The sequence below is a fragment of the Mercurialis annua genome, linkage group LG3 (genome assembly GCF_937616625.2).
Source record: "Mercurialis annua linkage group LG3, ddMerAnnu1.2, whole genome shotgun sequence".
Classification (NCBI taxonomy): domain Eukaryota; kingdom Viridiplantae; phylum Streptophyta; class Magnoliopsida; order Malpighiales; family Euphorbiaceae; genus Mercurialis; species Mercurialis annua.
In genome coordinates, this window is record NC_065572.1 from 53,396,123 (window position 1) to 53,415,132 (window position 19,010).

The 19,010-nt window shown below is 38.5% G+C and overlaps 2 protein-coding genes across 2 annotated transcripts; both read right to left on the reverse strand.

Annotated features, from left to right (window-relative positions):
* Positions 1-1,228: 1,228 nt before the first annotated feature.
* Positions 1,229-2,836, reverse strand: LOC126671004 (uncharacterized). The gene is made up of 2 exons (XM_050364693.2): positions 2,194-2,836; positions 1,229-1,857 (listed from the first exon to the last, which is right to left on the reverse strand). The coding sequence occupies exons 1-2, from the start codon at positions 2,512-2,514 to the stop codon at positions 1,495-1,497; spliced, it is 684 nt and encodes a 227-aa protein (XP_050220650.1). The 5' UTR covers positions 2,515-2,836; the 3' UTR covers positions 1,229-1,494.
* Positions 2,837-4,742: 1,906 nt separating this feature from the next.
* On the reverse strand, positions 4,743-7,716 carry LOC126674036 (glycosyltransferase BC10-like). Its single transcript, XM_050368402.2, has 2 exons — positions 6,306-7,716; positions 4,743-5,130 (listed from the first exon to the last, which is right to left on the reverse strand). Exon 1 carries the CDS (start codon positions 7,456-7,458, stop codon positions 6,325-6,327), a length of 1,134 nt encoding a protein of 377 aa, XP_050224359.1. The 5' UTR covers positions 7,459-7,716; the 3' UTR covers positions 4,743-5,130; positions 6,306-6,324.
* Between the last annotated feature and the right edge of the window lie 11,294 nt (positions 7,717-19,010).

A 19,010-nucleotide genomic window follows, 5' to 3' on the forward strand; every position in this document is an offset into this window, starting at 1 on the left:
GATTATGTGGCCTCAAATTCAAAATTATGTGATATGCTGAATTGTAAAGATTGCATTGTTTTATATTTGACAGGGATTAGCCAAAGCAACGAGTCCATTGCTGCCATGGCTATCCAAAAGGCACAGAATGAGAGAGAAGCTCGCCAGGTGACCTTTGAAACACTTCATAATACAAAATTTGAGATAATGACTGAATCTGGAAGTATATTGCTGCCATGGTTTTTTCATGATTTTTTTACTTTCTTTTTAATGCAGGTCAGGAAAGGTGTTGGTATGCGAGTAATGACTGAATCTGGAAGTATATATACTAGAGTAAGTATACTTTCGTTAGAAATTTATTTAATATATAGGCTGTTTGTAGCATGGTAGTTGGTTTTTTTATTAGAAATAAGTATTTTGGTTAAGCTTTTCAATTGGATACATTAGAAGTTGTATGATTTCACTTTGTTCGTTTTGAGGTAAACGTCTATTAGGCAGGGGTTTTTGGTGAGTTTGGGAATAAGTGTTGTAATTTTGCATGGATAAAAGTGACTGCCGTATTCTTCCAACTTGTGATTTTGTGTGCAGTAGTTCCATTGTTTTGTGATTTTGTGATTTTGACCACATGTTGTTATGTGTTTGCAGTCGGCCTGGAATAGCAAAGTAAACTATGTTTACGGATCCAATGCTACAAGAGATGCTCTTACAGCTCCTAAGAGAGGTAGAGGAAGGCCCCCCGGAAGCAGTAACAAAAAGAAAGATGCACCAGGTTCAAGTAATAGCACACCGAAGGGAAGCTGATCAACATTAGTGGCTGTCTTTTTGCTTTTGTAAATGCTTGTGAATAAACACTAACAAGCTTTTATGATACTATATTTTTGGGATCACTAACTCATACACACAGTATGTTAGTGTAAATGCTTGTAATTATATAGAAACAAGCTTCATTTTGTTTAGGTAATGCTTGTATGAACAAGCTACTTTTGGTTTGCACCCATCAATTATATATATATGTTTACAATTGCCTCATCATCTATTTCTTAATGTAGTAGCTTTATTATGTTTTTATTTCATTTATTATGTTTTTATTTCATTTAACAGTACCATACAATTGCCTTGTAATAATGTGATAACAAATACTCTATTTAAGCCATGCAGCTCATTATCATTGATACACATGATGGCAATCAAACCTTGTCTCCAAAGTGAATACAAAACCGAAAATGTCAAAATAGAGAGAAATGCACCATTCACTTCATTAGTACATATTACACAACAGTAGCACAAGATTGACCAAAAGTCAATTCACAAAATATTACATATCATCTTCTAAAGCACAAGATTGACCCAAAGTCAATTCACAAAATATTACATATCATATTCTAAAGCACAATATTTTACGTTGCTAGCACCAAAAAGAGTTAAATACTTTCCTACATACTTCCTACATACTTCCTACATAAACCTACATACTTCCTACAAACAGCCTACAACCTTCTTCGAGCTCCAATGTCATCACCTACACAACATTACTTGCTGATTAAACTGCAAATACATAAAGGACATAAAAAAAATGAATAGTAGCATTATATTGCAAAACCTGCCGCAACTCTGCGAATCTTCATCATCAGACTTCAACTTCCGATTCTCTTCAATGAGCCTATCTCGATCATCAATGAGCTTCTCAAACGTTATTGCCGCTCTCTGTTGTGCTTCCCTAATCCTAGCAAGTTGTTCATCTTTCTCTGCAATCAGAATCTCCTGGTTTCGCACTTGCCCATTCAGCAATTTGATCTGTTCCAGTAAATAGCCAATCTTCAAGAACAATTCTGCCGAAGGCTCTCCATCATACCATTGGAACGCACCACAATCATCTGTCTACACCAGTAAAACCATTATTCAAAATACACACCAATTCCTAGTATATACACACACACACTAATTCCCTAAAATACACAACAATTCCTACTATATACACTTACTAATTGCTCAGCATATCAAAAACTTCAACCTAGCTCAACTACAAAACACACTAATCGCTTACAAGTTTGCAAGAAAACATAATACAGCCAAATTATACACTAATTACTACCAAAACAACGTAACACATCCACAATATCCCTAAATTTGCACTAATTTGGAGAAACCCCAAATTATCCCTAAACTCGCAGAAACCTAATTAAATTATAAAAAAAAATCTTGCATTTCACTTACTTTATACTTGGAGCATCTCCAAAACCTCCTTCCAGGGTTCTTTTGCGTCCACGATGTGTAAAGATACAGTCTTCCGTGCTTACAGTTACCACGAACTTTGGTAGGAGGCAAATTGAGTAACTCTTCCGTCGCATTTTCCATAACACGCGATGTTTCAGAAATCGAAGACATTTCGTCAAGAGAACGGAGGGATCTGCTGCAATGGGTATGAGATAGAAAAGTTAGGGTTTTTTTCTTAGCAGTAAAAATTAGGGATTTGAAAGCTTCAGTGATATTTAAAATGTCGATACTTGGGTTTTGAAGGAGAGAATCAAAACGCATCGTTTAGGGAGTTGTATGGATGATTTGGTCAGGTTGCTTGTGGTTTAAACCGAGTTCGGTTAGTAAATTAAAATTGGGCCATGTCATCATCAATACGGTGTAGTTTTGGTGATTCATTGCTGACAGGGCTGCCACGCGGAAGGCAATTACGGTTTGGTTCGCAGATGGCCGAATTTGGAACGGAAAACCAAAGGTTTGGCCAAATAGGGTGGTTTTAAAAGGTTTGGCTAAATTTGACACAACCCGTAAAGGTTTGGTACTTTTTGGTGAATTGGCCTTTTAAATAAATGGCTCAATTTGTGGGAGTTCAAACGAACTTTGGCTCCCCTTCACATTATGCACTAAATATATAAAAAATAGTAAAGGCATAAAGCAGTAACCATTTTAAAAAATTAGGCATTTTGGAAAATTTTGCAATTTTGAAAGAAGTTAAAAATCAAAAGCAAAGACTTCTTCCTCTTTGTCAAAAGCAAAAACAATAAGGGCATAACAAAAAAATAGCAAGGTAAATGGTCAAAACAACAAGTATTGAGATAATGCATTATTTGGGAAATTGAAGAAAATGAGATACAAAACCAAATAATCATTAATTGAAATAGAGCACTAATACATGGCAAAGGAAATAAAGACAAACTAACAACTCATGTATTCCACCACATGTTCAAATACAAGGCATTTTTGGCAAGTACAAAATACAAATATTTTAATTGAAAATGAAAAATGCATGTAGATGAATGAAATGCATCATTCAATCTTCAATTCTCATCGCTTTCGGTTTCGCTCAGTTTTTCCTCTTCACCATTATTATCATCATTACAGGCGGAAAGAGGTTAAGGTGGACCCTAATGCTCATCGACACGATTGCGCATGTAGCCCACATCAAGTTCCAACCGACCAAAGGATCAATTCACCCCCTCAACTTAGCACGAAATATCAAATGAGTCATTATCGTCGCTTTTGGTACAAACAGACCCAAAAGTTGTGTTTTCGTATCCAAAAGGGAAAAGGGTCATTTATACCCTTATGGTTTGTCTACAAGATCAAATGAGCCCTTAACGTCCGAAAAGGTTCAAATATGCCCCTAACGTCTTACAAAGTGAACAATCAGGCCCCTATTTTAACTTATAAATGAGACGTTGGGGTTTGGTTGTCAACATCGGAGGGCCTGAATGTTCACTTTTTAAGACGTTAGGGGCATATTTGAACCTTTCTAGACGTTAAGGGGTCATTTGATCCTTGAGTCGAACCATAGGGGCATAAATGACCCTTTTTCCTATCAAAAAAGCGCCTGAAAGAGTGAGTTTCTTAAATTTATTATATTAATTTAATGAATCATAATGAATCATATTCTAATTAATTAAAACTACAATTATACCTTAATTAAACTAATAAAACACATTTAACTCTAATTAATTATATTTTACTTAAATTCATCAAAATATATTTTAGTTAATTAAAACTCTTAATTATATCCTAATTTCCTCTAATAAAACACAATTAATTCTAATTCATCTCTCTCTTTTTCCGCCGGAATTTTTTTTCAGTCAAATGTTTTTTTCCCGTTATCACTTCGGGTCTGCTCCTCTATCGTGGAAGAGCAGACTCATCGCCGGAGCAGATCCAGATGGTATGCTCCACGGCGCCGGAGCAGATCCATCAATTTGTAATTTTTAAAATAATAAGGACTATTCTAAACTTTTAATCGGGAGAGTGTGTTTCAAATGCGTGTTGAGAGTGGGCAAGAATGATAGAGGGGCTGATTCGATACGAAAACGCAACTTTTTGGTCTGTTTGTACCAAAAGTGACGAGAATGACTCATTGATATTTCGTGTCAAGTTGAGGGGGTGAATTGATCCTTTGTTCAAATTAATATATTCAATCTTTTAAAAGCTATAGCTCATCTGTAGCAACCAATTTATATAACGGTGTCAGAAAGAAGGAAATCTTTGAGGTTTATTCAAAATGTTAGATGCATTTCATCATCTTTTTATACATAAAAAGCTTGTTTAAAATATACATCAAAGTTTGGTGGTTGTCAAATATCCGTCTATTCTGAACTTAATTATACAAGCTATGATTCATCAATTGTCGGCCACAGCTAATCAGTTTTTCTTCTCATTCTGACATTTTGTATAACAGGCTGTGCAAACGTTAGTATTATTAATAATAACAGTTTGTTAGTTGGAGTAGGGTAAGGCTGAATGGAAAAAGAGCAGTCGGATCAAAATACAGTAAAAATGTGAATGGAAGTTTTTAAAAGAATAACAAAATTTTGAAAGAGAAAAGAAGAGATGTGTTCTCACATTTGTTTTGCAGTATCGATTCGCTTGCCCTATGAAATACAGAATACAACTCCCACATTCATATATCTCATTCACTTTATATACACAACACACAACAAAGCTGCTCATTTACACCATCAAAATGCACCCTTTCATTTCTTCCTTTCTGCATATATCCCTTTCTTCTTAGCTACAAAGAAACCGTTTTAGTGTTGGAACATTTTGGGTTAACGGTTTCTGGGCACTTTTGCCTCTTCAAACTTCATCCCCAATGAGCTTGACTCCAAGAATCTTACATTTCCTACTATCCATCTTCGGAAAATCTTTATTCGCCTGTAAAATGAGATGAGCCAGCTTAAAAGAGGACATTTTGGAGTTCCCACGGTAAACTAATTTTGACACCTTATATGAGGATTTAGATTCACATCTAGAAGATAATTAAAATGCAAAACAACTAATTATTTAAAAGGCTTAAGCCTTAATGCTGTTTTCAGCATAACACACCCTTCTTATCACTTAAGCTATAATCAGACCGCACTGACCACCTAAGCGTGCTGTGGAACCAAAGAAACTCAACTCAACCATGTTCCAGACTAAAGAAAGCTTCTCGTCAAATAATTATAATTCACTAGTTCTCTATTGGTTGGTGGTTACATATGAACGAATGCTCCTTATCAAATGGAGAAATAATAGTATCATGCAACAGTATACAGTGCTTGAACAATACAAACACAAGGAGACAAGGTTCATTGAATAAATGCCTAACATTAACAATGGTCAAAATCACAAGGAACCGTAACAAATCTAAAGTTTAAACACAAAATCCAGTCAGAAGCACTAACACACAACCAAGGGACACATGAACAATAGAAACATAGTTAAACAAAGGTTTGTTCGCTTCGTTTTTTAACATAGGGGGGGAAGCAAAGTAAAACAAGGGAGATCTTGGGAAATTGTATTTTCTTATGACTCCATTTTGTATTATTCATCCAAATTCTTTTACTTTGTTTAACATGAAAAAAGATATATGTTGAATCTCATTTCCTTTCTATTTCCTTTCTCTAGCTATCCATCAAAACAAAAATAGCCTAATGCTTAATTAGTCATTTGTAAAAGAATTGGAATATCCTAACGCTTCCACATTTCATTTCCATTTCCGTAAATACTTCGGGATTTTACATTCATGGTTTATCCTCATAAAAAATATCAGTGCCTGTTTTCCGTTTCAGCATTTCCATTTCCGTGCAACATAGTAAATGACAATAACAACAAGACCAAGCCAGAGCTAACTACAGAAGATTTCAGATCGAGTAAAATATATATCTACCCATAGAAGATAAACACAAATTAGCTCACAGCAAAAAGCATCAACAACAACAACAACAAATACTCCAGAATATAGATCGAACTACCCCATCACCACTAATGAATATCTACCATTAATTTCTCACATCAAACTCACAAACAAATAACTGAATCAATTCAATTAATAGGATTGAGAAACTTACCGGGAAATACGACTTCTTTTCAATCCCGGAAAATGACTTTGTCAGCAAGTTTCAGCAAGGGTTTCAAACAATCAGGAGAGAATTTCCTGGCAAACAAGTAAGAACTCGAATGATTCGATTTTCTTAGCTCACGAATCAACTCGGGCATTATCTCGCTAGGCCCGTAAGTGTAGGGATGACCATTGGTAGTGCCAGTCCAATTAACCCTAGTCAACGTGTAATGAGTGCATCCTTTGGGATCCGCCATTGATAACAAAGTAGGAAAATAATGCTCTTCTGGGTAACATTCATCAGCCTTATAACAAGGCTGCTTGAATTTCTTCCACAAACTCTGATCTTTAATCACCATCAAAGCATGACGGCGAGTCAACACAAAAAACTGAGACCCAACTCGAAATTTCTCAAACGAAACCTCAGGCATCATCGAATACCTCCCCCGCGCAATGTACCGCTTCCAAAGCCGCGGTTCTTTCGAGATAATCTCGATAAAACTCTTAAACCGTACTCGAACCCCGTACTGAGTTGACTCGGAAGATGCCAGATCGAACGAATTGGACGAAATAAGAGAGTTATAAACATAACTAAAAGAATGTAGAGGGATACAGTACTGAGACAAAACAGCAAAGTAGGCATTAGCCGGATCGTCGAGGATGGCGGTGGCGAAGAGGCGGCGAGTGGCGGAGATCAGAGTGGGGGAAGCACGGTAGGTGCGTTTAGCGTGGGTGATAAAATGACGGTCATTAAAAACAGAATCACGGGCGTTAGGGCGGGTGATGTTAACAGATGGGTCAGCGTGGATGTAGATATTGTAGAGATGCTGTTGACCGGAGTTGAAGAATTGGGTCCAGAGCGGTGAGAAGTAGAGATCGGTGTTGGTGAGGAACAGGAAGGCGATTTTCAATTTGGGGGAAGGGGAGGAGAGGTGGGAGAAAGAGGTAGGGTTAGAGAGGGAGATGGCGCGGCGGAAGAGGGAGAGGTCATCTTGCTCATCGGAAGGGGAGATGGAAGGCGGAGGGCGGGGAGGGAGGAGGCGGGGAGCTAGGAGGAAGAGGATTGGGAGGGAGAGGAGGAGGGAGAATGTTAGAATGAAAGGGGAGGAGAACATTGAGGGGGAGGAGGAGGAGGTCAGGAATTGGACGAGGCAATTTCGCATATAATGTGGCGGTGGAATCGGGATTTGGCGGTGGCGGTGGCGGTGGTGTGGAGGGGAAGATGGGCATGTGAGTTTGTTAGGGTTGGGATGCGGTGGCGGTGGCGGTGGCGGTGGCGGGAGAGGGAGGGTTTAGTTGAAGTGGATTTAATAGTGGAAGTTGAATTTTTGAGCTTGGAAACAGAAACCACATTAGAATGTTGGATTTCTGATTAGGAGTAATTTTCCATGTGTGGGGTTAAGGATAGGATGAACCATCCTTTTCTCATACAAATCACCATCCCATTTTATTACTCTTCTCTAGGCACAACAAACAACCAAATATATTTTCATCAAAAAAAGATAAAAACAACCAAATATTTAACACTTTCTAAACATAATCAAATTAATTTTGTGCAATTTTTATAACATTTATTTGAATTAAACTTACCATTAATATTTTAAATATTAGATGTATTATTTTAGTAACTTGTCAACTAAACAATCTTTAAACCGACAAATAAATAAATACTCAAAATGTTATAATTTAATGATAATATAGATAATATTTATGGGCTAAAATAACTACTCCTTCCGTTTTTAGTTGTCGCTTTAAGCTAGATTGTTAAGATTAAAAAAGTGCTTTTTTGTCTTAAATTATAATAATATAACCTATTTATAAACTCCACTATTGATTAATTCAGTTTTGAAAATAGAGTTATTAATCCACTGTTGCATAATTTAGCTCTGAAAATTGAACTACCATTTAATGAAGTGATTTAATAAGAAGGTCAAATTTGAAATACTATTGTAAAAATCACATAGAAATTCTAAAGTAACAACTATTGATGGACAAAAATATTTACCTAAATCGACAACTAAAAATGGACGGATGGAGTGATAATTAGTGAACACTTAATAACACAACAAGTGAGTAAATATTTGAGAGGATTTTTACCTCTTTGATGAATATTTTCAAAATATTTGAGAGGATTTTTACCTCTTTGATGAATATTTTCACTTGTGAAATTTACATGGATGAAAATCTATTTATAGGCAATTTCATCCACCATGTAATTAATGCATTTACATCATATCAAATACGGAGGGGTGAATTTTTTTACCTAAATTAGATAGGTAAATATTATCATCACACACTATTTATTACAGATAGGTAAATTTTGTCATACAAAATATTCCACATTATTCATAACACTCCCTCTTAGATGATAAAATGTATATTTAAAAGAGTAAATTACGCTAAGGTCCCTGAGGTATACCATAATTAACAGTTTGGTACCCCTTGTTTCAAAAGTCTACTTAATGGTCCCTCGGTTTTAATTCTGTTAACTATTAGGTCCCTCCGATAATTTCAACACTTATTTTCAAACGATTTGATACCCCACCTTTAGTTTTGTGAACGATTTGGTCCCTCACTTTTAATTTTATTAAACGATTTGGTCCCTCACTTTTAATTTTATTAAATGATTTGGTCCCTCACTTTTAAACGATTTAGTACCCGATTTTCAATCCGTTAAACGATTTGGTCCCTCAAATTAACAAAAGGATCTCTCAATTAACGGAATTAAAACTGAGGGACCATTAAGTAGACTTTTGAAACAAGGGGTACCAAACTATTAATTATGATATACCTCAAGAGCCTCTAAGTAATTTGCTCTTATTTAAATTACGCCATGTCGTATTGCCTCATTAAAAACCTAACTTACTAAAGAAAAACCTAATGGGATAAAAACTTTAGTTAGGGAAAAAGAGTGCAGTATGTAATTTCTCCCCATCATTGTAACATAGATAATCCTTCACGCATTTCTAAATATTGTTGAACATGTTTTCTAAATATTGTTGTTGGAAGTGTCTTGGTGAAGAGATTATATGAATTGTCATTTGATTGAACATACTGGATGTCAATTTCTTGATTTTTTTATGATTTTTTGAGTGTATGAAAAGAATCTTGAAGGTATATGTTTGGTTCTATCACTCTTAACGTACCCGTCCTTGATTTGTGCTATACATGCAACATTATCTTCATAAGACCACAAAAATGTTGAATGTGTTGTGTTATTAATCCATGTCATACACATTCCCTACTTGCTTCATATAATGCAATAAGTTCAGCATGATTTGAGGAAGTGGCTACAATTGTTTGTTTTTGTGATCGCCGAGAAATTGCATTACTTCCACTTGTAAATACATATCCAGTTTGAGACCTAATCTTATGATGATTAGACAAATAACCTGCATCTGCATAACCAATCAATTCAAATTTTGAATCATTAGAACAAAATAAACTAAGATCAATGCTTCCACGAAGATAATAAAATATATATTTGATTCTGTTCCAGTGTCTCTTTGTAGGAGCTGAACTGTCTTGCTAATAAATTTACCGAAAAGGATATGTCAGGACAAGTGCAATTAGCAAGATACATAAGTGCTCCGATTGCACTGAGGTATGGTACTTCATGACTAAGAATAGCTTCATTTTCTACACAAGGACGAAATTGATCAGTTTCAACATTTAGTGAGCGAACAACCATATGAGTACTTAAAGGATTTGCTTTATCCGTACCAAAAAGTTTTAAGATCTTATATAATTTGACTGATGCACTAATACGCCATTGTGCATATGCTTAATTTGTAAACCAAGACAATATTTGGTTTTTCCAAGATCTTTCATCTCAAATTTTTCCTTTAAGTACATATTTGTTTCATTAATCTCATTGTCTGTTCCAATAATATTTAAATCATCAACATAGACAGCTATAATCATAAATCCGGATGTTGTTCTCTTGATAAAGACACATGGGCAAATAAGGTTATTCACATAGCCTTTATTTATCAAATAATCGCTTAAACGATTGTACCACATGTGCCATGATTGTTTTAACCCATACAAAAATCTTTATAATTTGATTGAATATATTTTTTTGGTTTTTCTATTTAATGATTCATGCATTTTAAATCCTTCAGGGATCTTGATATAAATATCGCTATCTAGCGATCCATACAAGTATGTTGTTACAACATCCATGAGACGCATTTCTAATTTCTTATAAACTGCAAGAATGATTAAATATTGAAATGTAATTGCATCCATGACAGTGTCACGACCCAATCTCATGGGCCGAGACCGGCGCTAGGGAATGGGAGTGGTTGCTCCGAAACCCGTAGCAAGCCTAAAAACATAAAATAATTTTTCGCGAATCATATACGTCATGCATGACATACATAAACACGTGTCATGCAGAATCATACATGCCAGACATACACATCCTTTGGCAATCTCAAATATCAAAACGCAGCTAGCGTAAAACATTTAAAACTTTAAAACATTAAAATTATAATTACATAAAACTATACATTACAAGCTGATTTGCAAAATACTTATCTACTGCAGCTCTAAGAGATAAGTACTGTTTCTTTACATACTCAAAATACAGACTTCCGGAAGTAGGATAGAAGTCCGTTGCTTCAAAGCGTCTTTATCCGGAAAGGAAATCTGTGAGGGGTCATTATATGGGAATATACTGAGTGAGTTCATACATTTACTAATAAGTATTCAAATAAAACATAAAACGATATTCAATCTTATGCAGCCAAGTACGAGATCCGACTGAAACCTTAATCCTCAAACATACTAATTATCAATCAAACAACCCAATCATTAATATCAAACTGTGAGTCCAACTCACTGGTGGGTCCAACCCGCTAGATATTGGGACTCCAGGCTACACCGTAGCCGCGTACTCGCTCGTATCGAACCATACCTCAAATCTCAAATTTCATAATCATAGTCAGCTCATAGCTGTATCGTATCGAAACTGGTGATCACACAGTCCTATTGCCGCTCAATAGGTAGCACGTTCCATCGGATCAATACTGGTTTTAAATCAAGCGTATGCGCAATTCATATAAAAGTTTTGCATATAAAACATGCAGTTCAAATATAAAGCAATATAAAATAATTGCTTAAATAAATACTTTAAAAGCAAATCGTATAAACTCACAGAAAACGCTTATCCAAAAATACGTCGGGGCTTAGAAACGTCGAGCTTCCCGAACTACTAGTCCAGCTGCTTCTTGCCTCGCCGGATCTAAATTTTTTTTAAAACATTTGATTCATATCAGATTCCTATTCTAAGATTGACTCTAGACTCAAGACTCGACACGTTTTACTTTCATTAATCGTCATGCTTCTCATGTATATCCCGTTAAACGGTATCTAACTCGTTTACGGATTAAATATCATCTCTATATCAATTCCCGTTTAACCTTGTTAGGTTAATGTCTCACACTATTCGATAATTAATCGAATACTAATCGATTTCAAATCTCGATATGCGTGTATAACGAATTTTTCTCAAAACTAGGTCGATTGGCGAGTTTACGGTGTGGGCGAGTCGCCGACTCACGCAGGCTGCGGGTGCGTAGCCCGCCTATGCGGGCGCGTCGCCCGCCTATGCGGGCGCGTCGCCCGCCTATGCGGGCGCGTCGCCCGCATAGTATGCGGGCGCGTCTATGCGGGCGCGTCGCCCGCGTATGCGTGCGCATCGCCCCGCTGCGCGGGCGCACGCCCGCCTCACGGGCGCGCCGCACACCCCGACCCGAAAAATCAATTTTTCCGACGTGCTTTCGATCCAAAAACGCTCAAACACATCCTAAACACGTAATCTAACTCCAAAACACTATAATTAAATTCTAATATCGATTAAAACGATATAATCGTTCCGTGGCCTAAAACTTTAACTCGATTTAACTCAAAATATATCCGTCTAAACGATAAAACGTCAAGCTTACCGTAATACGCCACTGAAATACGATCGTTTTGAGTTATAGAACGTCGAAAACAGACGAGAAACGGAAACCGCGCGACGAAACCGTAATTGAAACGGCGAGCGAGAGAAATGAAAGAAATGAAAGTGATGGTTTCTGGATGATTCCTTCAGCTGAAGGAATTATATATATTCTGGTTAATTTTCACTTTGGTCTTTGAAACTTTTTAAAAGTTTCAATTTAGTCCAAAACCTATCCGCGTCTAAATTTTAAACGATCTCCGATCGACTCGAAACTTTTACCACTAATACTATGTATTATTTCGCGGACTTTGGCGAAATAACTTTCGTTACAGGATTTATAATTTATTTTATGTTAATTTTCTAAGCTAAATCCTCAAATCCCGCTAATTAACTTATTAAAATTTATTCTAAATTCCCGATATAATTAAATTAAATTCTCCTTAATTTAATTTATCGGAAATCTTGACACGTGGCACGACGTAATTATCTTAAAATATTTTGGGGTATTACATTCACCCCCCCTTAAAATAAATTCGTCCTCGAATTTAAAATTTAGCCACGTACCTTGAGTAAAAAGATATGGGTATTTCTGCCTCATATCCTTTTCTGTTTCCCACGTGCACTCTTCTATGGACTGACTCCTCCATAGGACTTTCACCATCGGAATCCTCTTCGTTCGCAATTGTCGTATCTGCGTATCGACAATCTGCACTGGCTGCTCTTCGTATGTCAGTTCCTCGCTGACATCCACCGCTTGTGGTTGGATTATTCGAGAAGGGTCTGGTACATATTTCCGTAGCATGGAAATATGGAAGACAGGATGGACTTGCGACATCTCCGGTGGCAACTCTAACTTGTAGGCAACTGAGCCTATACGTTCTGTGATCTGATATGGTCCGACGTATCTCGGAGCCAACTTGCCCTTCTTTCCGAAACGAATAACTCCCTTCATCGGTGACACTTTGAGAAACACGTAATCTCCGATCTGAAATTCGATGTCATTCCTCTTGGGGTCCGCATAGCTCTTCTGTCGACTAGAAGCAGTATTCAAACGCTGCTTTATCAATGGTACTTTTTCTGACGTAATCTGGATGATTTCTGCTCCAGTGAGCTTCCGTTCACCGACTTCATCCCAACAGATAGGGGATCGACATTTACGCCCGTATAACGCTTCGTATGGAGCCATCTCGATGCTCGAATGATAGCTGTTGTTGTAGGCGAATTCGACTAGAGGTAGGTACGTATCCCAACTACCTCCGAAGTCTAATAAGCATAGTCGAAGCATATCTTCTAACGTTTGAATTGTCCGCTCAGACTGATCGTCTGTCTGAGGGTGAAACGCAGTGCTGAAATTCAATCGTGTTCCTAACGCGTCTTGTAAGATCTTCCAGAAATGAGAGGTAAATACGGAACCTCTGTCTGAAACAATTGACACGGGGACTCCGTGTAGGCTCACGATCTTGTCAATGTACTCTTGAGCTAACTTTGCTGCGGAATAAGTCGTCTTGATGGGAATGAAGTGCGCTGACTTTGTTAAACGATCCACGATTACCCAAATGGAGCCAAAACCTTTATGCGTCTTGGGTAACCCAACTACGAAATCCATCGTGTTGCTCCCATTTCCACTCTGGGATGGGTAACGGCTGAAGAAATCCGTAAGGTCGTTGATGCTCCAACTTGACTTGCTGACAAGTCGGGCACTTCGCCACGAACTCCGCGATGTCCTTCTTCATTCCGCTCCACCAATACGTTGATTTGATGTCGTGGTACATTTTCGTGGAACTTGGATGAACGCTATACATCGTTCCATGGGTCTCTTCCATGATCTTCTGTCTTAAGTCTTCCACATCTGGAACGCACATTCGATTGCCATATTTCAGTATTCCATTGACGATACTGAAATCTTGACTCTTTTCTTGTTGAACTTCCTCAATTAAATGCTTTAATTGAGGGTCGTCCGCTTGCAACTCTTTGATCTGATCTATCAACGCCGATAGTATCGTTAGCTGAGCTATTAGGTTTCCTAGAGATGAAATCTCGAACTCAATCTCTTGGCTAAACATCATGTGAATCTTGTTGATTAATGGTCTCCGCCATGTCGTTGTAACGTGCGCGAGACTTCCTGCCGATATCCTGCTTAATGCATCCGCCACTACGTTGGCCTTGCCTGGATGGTATTGTATCGTGCAGTCATAATCTTTTAATAACTCCATCCATCTCCTCTGTCTGAGGTTTAGTTCTCGCTGATCAAAAATATACTTCAAGCTTTTATGATCTGTAAAGATCTCGCACGTAGCGCCGTATAAATAATGTCTCCATATCTTTAGCGCGAAAATCACCGCCGCTAGTTCTAGATCATGCGTCGGGTAGTTCGTTTCATGCTTCTTAAGCTGTCGCGAAGCGTATGCAATTACTCGACCATGTTGCATAAGGACGCATCCTAGTCCAACTCTTGACGCATCGCAGTAGACTGTGAATCCTTCTGTTCCTTCTGGTAATGCTAAAACTGGTGTCGTCGTCAGACACTCTTTCAGTTTCAGAAAACTGAGTTCACACTGGTCCGTCCAGTTGAATTTCACGTTCTTCTGAGTTAACTTCATCAAAGGTACATCGATCTTCGAAAAGTCTTGTACAAATCGTCTATAATATCCCGCTAAACCAAGGAAACTTCGAACTTCTGTAACCGATTCAGGTCGTTTCCATTCTATCACAGCTTCGATCTTCTTTGGGTCAACCTTAATGCCGCTTTGTGAAACCACATGACCCAAGAAAGCCACTTCTGTTAGCCAAAATTCACATTTCGAGAATTTGGCGTAAAGCTGATGCTCTCTTAGCGTCTGTAGTACTATCCGCAAATGCAAAGCGTGTTCTTGTTCTGTACGTGAATAAATCAAAATGTCGTCGATGAACACGATCACGAACTGATCCAAGTACGGTTTGAATATCCTATTCATCAGATCCATGAAGGATGATGGCGCGTTCGTCAATCCAAATGACATAACGAGAAATTCGTAATGTCCGTATCGAGTTCGAAAAGCAGTCTTTTGAACATCATCGCACGAATTTTCAGCTGATGATAGCCTGGTCTCAAGTCGATCTTAGAGAAATACTTCGCTCCTTGTAACTGATCGAATAGATCGTCGATTCTAGGTAACGGATACTTGTTTTTGATCATCACCTTGTTCAATTGTCGATAATCGATACATAGTCGAAGCGATCCATCCTTCTTTTTCACGAATAGCACTTGTGCACCCCATGGGGAAACACTCGGTCTGATAAAACCACGATCAAATAACTCTTCTAGCTGATCCTTAAGTTCTTTGAGCTCTGCTGGCGCCATTCGATAAGGAGGTATTGGTATTGGCTTCGTGCCAGGAGCCAATTCGATAGAAAACTCAATCTCGCGATCTGGGGGTAATCCAGGTAATTCCTCTGGAAAAACGTCTGGATACTCTGATACAAATGGCACGTCACTTAAATTTGCACTTTTCTTCTCCACGTCTCGTACTATCACTAAGAATCCTTGACATCCCTTCTTCAACATACGACAAGCTTTAATAGCCGAAATGATACTTGTACAAGATTCCATCTTATCACCCTGAATTGATACCGCTTCAATTCCAGGTGTATTAAACGTTAATGTCTTTTTCCGACAATCCACATTGGCATAGTGCTGAGCTAGCCAATCCATTCCTAATATGACATCAAAAACTAATACCTCGAGTAAAATCAAGTCGACCAACAAATCTCGTCCTTGAACTTTCACAGGACAGGACGGATAAACGATACTAACTTCCACACTCTCTCCGACTGGAGTAGCTACTGACAAGGGATACGCCGGTTGCAGTGCTAACTTACTAGCAAAGCTAGGCGAAACAAATGAATGCGTAGCGCCCGGATCAAATAAAATTAACGCGTCTTGAGAAGCGATAGGAAAGGTACCTTGAACCACAGCATTGGAAGCCTGAGCCTCCTGAGGATTCAGTGCAAAGACCCTGGCCTAACTCCCGCCAGCCTGCGAAGTCTGGCCAGTACCGCGTCCTCCGCCATTTCTTCCTCCACGATTTCCATAACCACGGCCTCTCTGGCCAGTGAAGGTACTCGCTGTCTGATCATATCCTGACGCTGTCTGTTGCGCAGTCCTCTGCTGCTGATAGGAAGGTTGCATCACCGTAGTCATTGAGCCTTGGGGCATCTATCTCGGACAATCTCTAGCAAAATGGCCCCGCTGACCACAGTTGAAACATGCTCTATTAGCTAGGTAGCACGCGCCATAATGCCTCCTATTACAGTTCAGACATAAAGGAACTCCGCCTCCCATGTCACTAATCGATCTGGCACTAAATCCGGTGCCTGAAGTACTGACTCTAGTTCCATACCGAGCTTTCTTATTTCTCTGCTGACGTGATGGGGGTCGAGAATAACTTCTAACATATGACTGAGTAGGTGCGCTCTGTACGCTGCGAAACACATCACTCCTCACAGGCGCAACATTGGAAGGATCGGGAATCTTCCCAAAACGGATCTGAGAAACTTCCATTTGCCTAGCGCTATCGATCAGTTGCACTAGGGTTCTTCCGATGTCAGATGTCAGACTCACAAATTCAGCTCCTAGACCTTCTTCTAACCTCGAGTTCACTCTGGCTGGGTCTGTAGTCAGGTCTGGTGCAAACCTACTCACTCTGGTAAACTCTGTTACAAACTCTTGCACAGATCGATTGCCTCTACTCAAGGTCAACCACTGACTACGATAACTCTCCTTCACCGCATATGGTAAGAAGTATTCCCTAAAGTGGTTTGCAAATTCAGCCCAAGTCATAGTATCCATGGTTGGCTGAATGTGCTGCTGAAACCAATCTTTCGCGGGTTCTTTCATTGACATTTCCACCATAATGATGGTTTGTCTCTCATTATCTTGCAGGCGTCGAGCGTTACGTTCTACTTTTTAAAGGAAATCTAAAGCATCGCCAGAGCCGTCAAACTTAGTTGGCTTAAGGCGCATATAAGCTAAGACGATATCTCGGTCAGTAAAAGCAACATTGCGTAGCTGTTGCTGCTGTAGCTGTTCACGATGCATGTTCTGCACCTCATCCTGATTGACTTGCATAGCCGCAATTCCCGTAAGAAACTGATTCAGATCAAAACCCACAACATTAGGTTGATGGGCTTGCGCTTGCACTCCAGGTGCCTGCGCCTGGGCCTCTTGGCCACCACCTCCTCCATGGACAGAAGACTCATCTTGAGCTTCTGGATGAACGTCATGTGCCCCTTCTATAACGTTTCGTGCTGCAGCGGCAGCTCGCTCTACTTCTTTTCGTTGGTCAGACATCCTGACCAAGACAAACAACGTTATTTAGCCGCATAATCGCATATCATTGCAAACGCATATCGTATTAAACGCGCATCTCATCACATGCGAACACACACGTAAGACAGACTCACATCCTAGAGGGAAAGCTGAAAGTTTGAAAATCAAATGAATACATAACAAAGACAAGACTCGAATCCTATGTGCTGCAGTAGATTCCTAGGAAAATCAATCACTCTTCTGACATAAGCAATGGTAACTGGACCATGCTCTGATACCAACATTGTCACGACCCAATCTCATGGGCCGAGACCGGCGCTAGGGAATGGGAGTGGTTGCTCCGAAACCCGTAGCAAGCCTAAAAACGTAAAATAATTTTTCGCGAATCATATACGTCATGCATGACATACATAAACACGTGTCATGCAGAATCATACATGCCAGGCATACACATCCTCTGGCAATCTCAAATATCAAAACGCAGCTAGCATAAAACATTTAAAACTTTAAAACATTAAAGTTATATTTACAGAAAACTATACATTACAAGCTGATTTGCAAAATACTTATCTACTGCAGCTCTAAGAGATAAGTACTGTTTCTTTACATACTCAAAAATACAGACTTCCGGAAGTAGGATAGAAGTCCGTTGCTTCAAAGCGTCTTTATCCTGAAAGGAAATCTGTGAGGGGTCAGTATATGGGAATATACTGAGTGAGTTCATACATTTACTAATAAGTATTCAAATAAAACATAAAACGATATTCAATCGTATGCAGCCAAGTAAGAGATCCGACTGAAACCTTAATCCTCAAACATACTAATTATCAATCAAACAACCCAATCATTAATATCAAATTGTGAGTCCAACTCACTGGTGGGTCCAACCCACTAAATACGGGGACTCCAGGCTACACCGTAGCCGAGTACTCGCTCGTATCGAACAATACCTCAAATCTCAAATTTCATAATCATAGTCAGCTCATAGCTGTATCGTATCGAAACTGGTGATCACACAGTCCTATTGCCGCTCAATAGGTAGCACGTTCCATCAGATCAATACTGGTTTCAAATCAAGCGTATGCGCAATTCATATAAAAGTTTTGCATATAAAACATGCAGTTCAAATATAAAGCAATATAAAATAATTGCTTAAATAAATACTTTAAAAGCAAATCGTATAAACTCACAGAAAACGCTTATCCAAAAATACGTCGGGGCTTAGAAACGTCAAGCTTCCCGAACTACTGGTCCAGCTGCTTCTTGCCTCACCGGATCTAAATTTTTTTTAAAACATTTGATTCATATCAGAATCCTATTCTAAGATTGACTCTAGACTCAAGACTCGACACGTTTTACTTTCATTAATCGCCGTGCTTCTCACGTATATCCCGTCAAACGGTATCTAACTCGTTTACGGAATAAATATCATATCTATATCAATTCCCGTTTAACCT

Excerpts from the sequence above, each read along its gene's own strand:
- LOC126674036 (XM_050368402.2), bottom strand. The coding sequence starts at position 7,458 with ATGCGAAATTGCCTCGTCCAATTCCTGACCTCCTCCTCCTCCCCCTCA.
- LOC126671004 (XM_050364693.2), bottom strand. The coding sequence starts at position 2,514 with ATGCGTTTTGATTCTCTCCTTCAAAACCCAAGTATCGACATTTTAAAT. Across the intron at positions 1,858-2,193 it reads GGAGATGCTCCAAGTATAAA|ACAGATGATTGTGGTGCGTT; the intron begins GTAAGTGAAATG and ends TTACTGGTGTAG.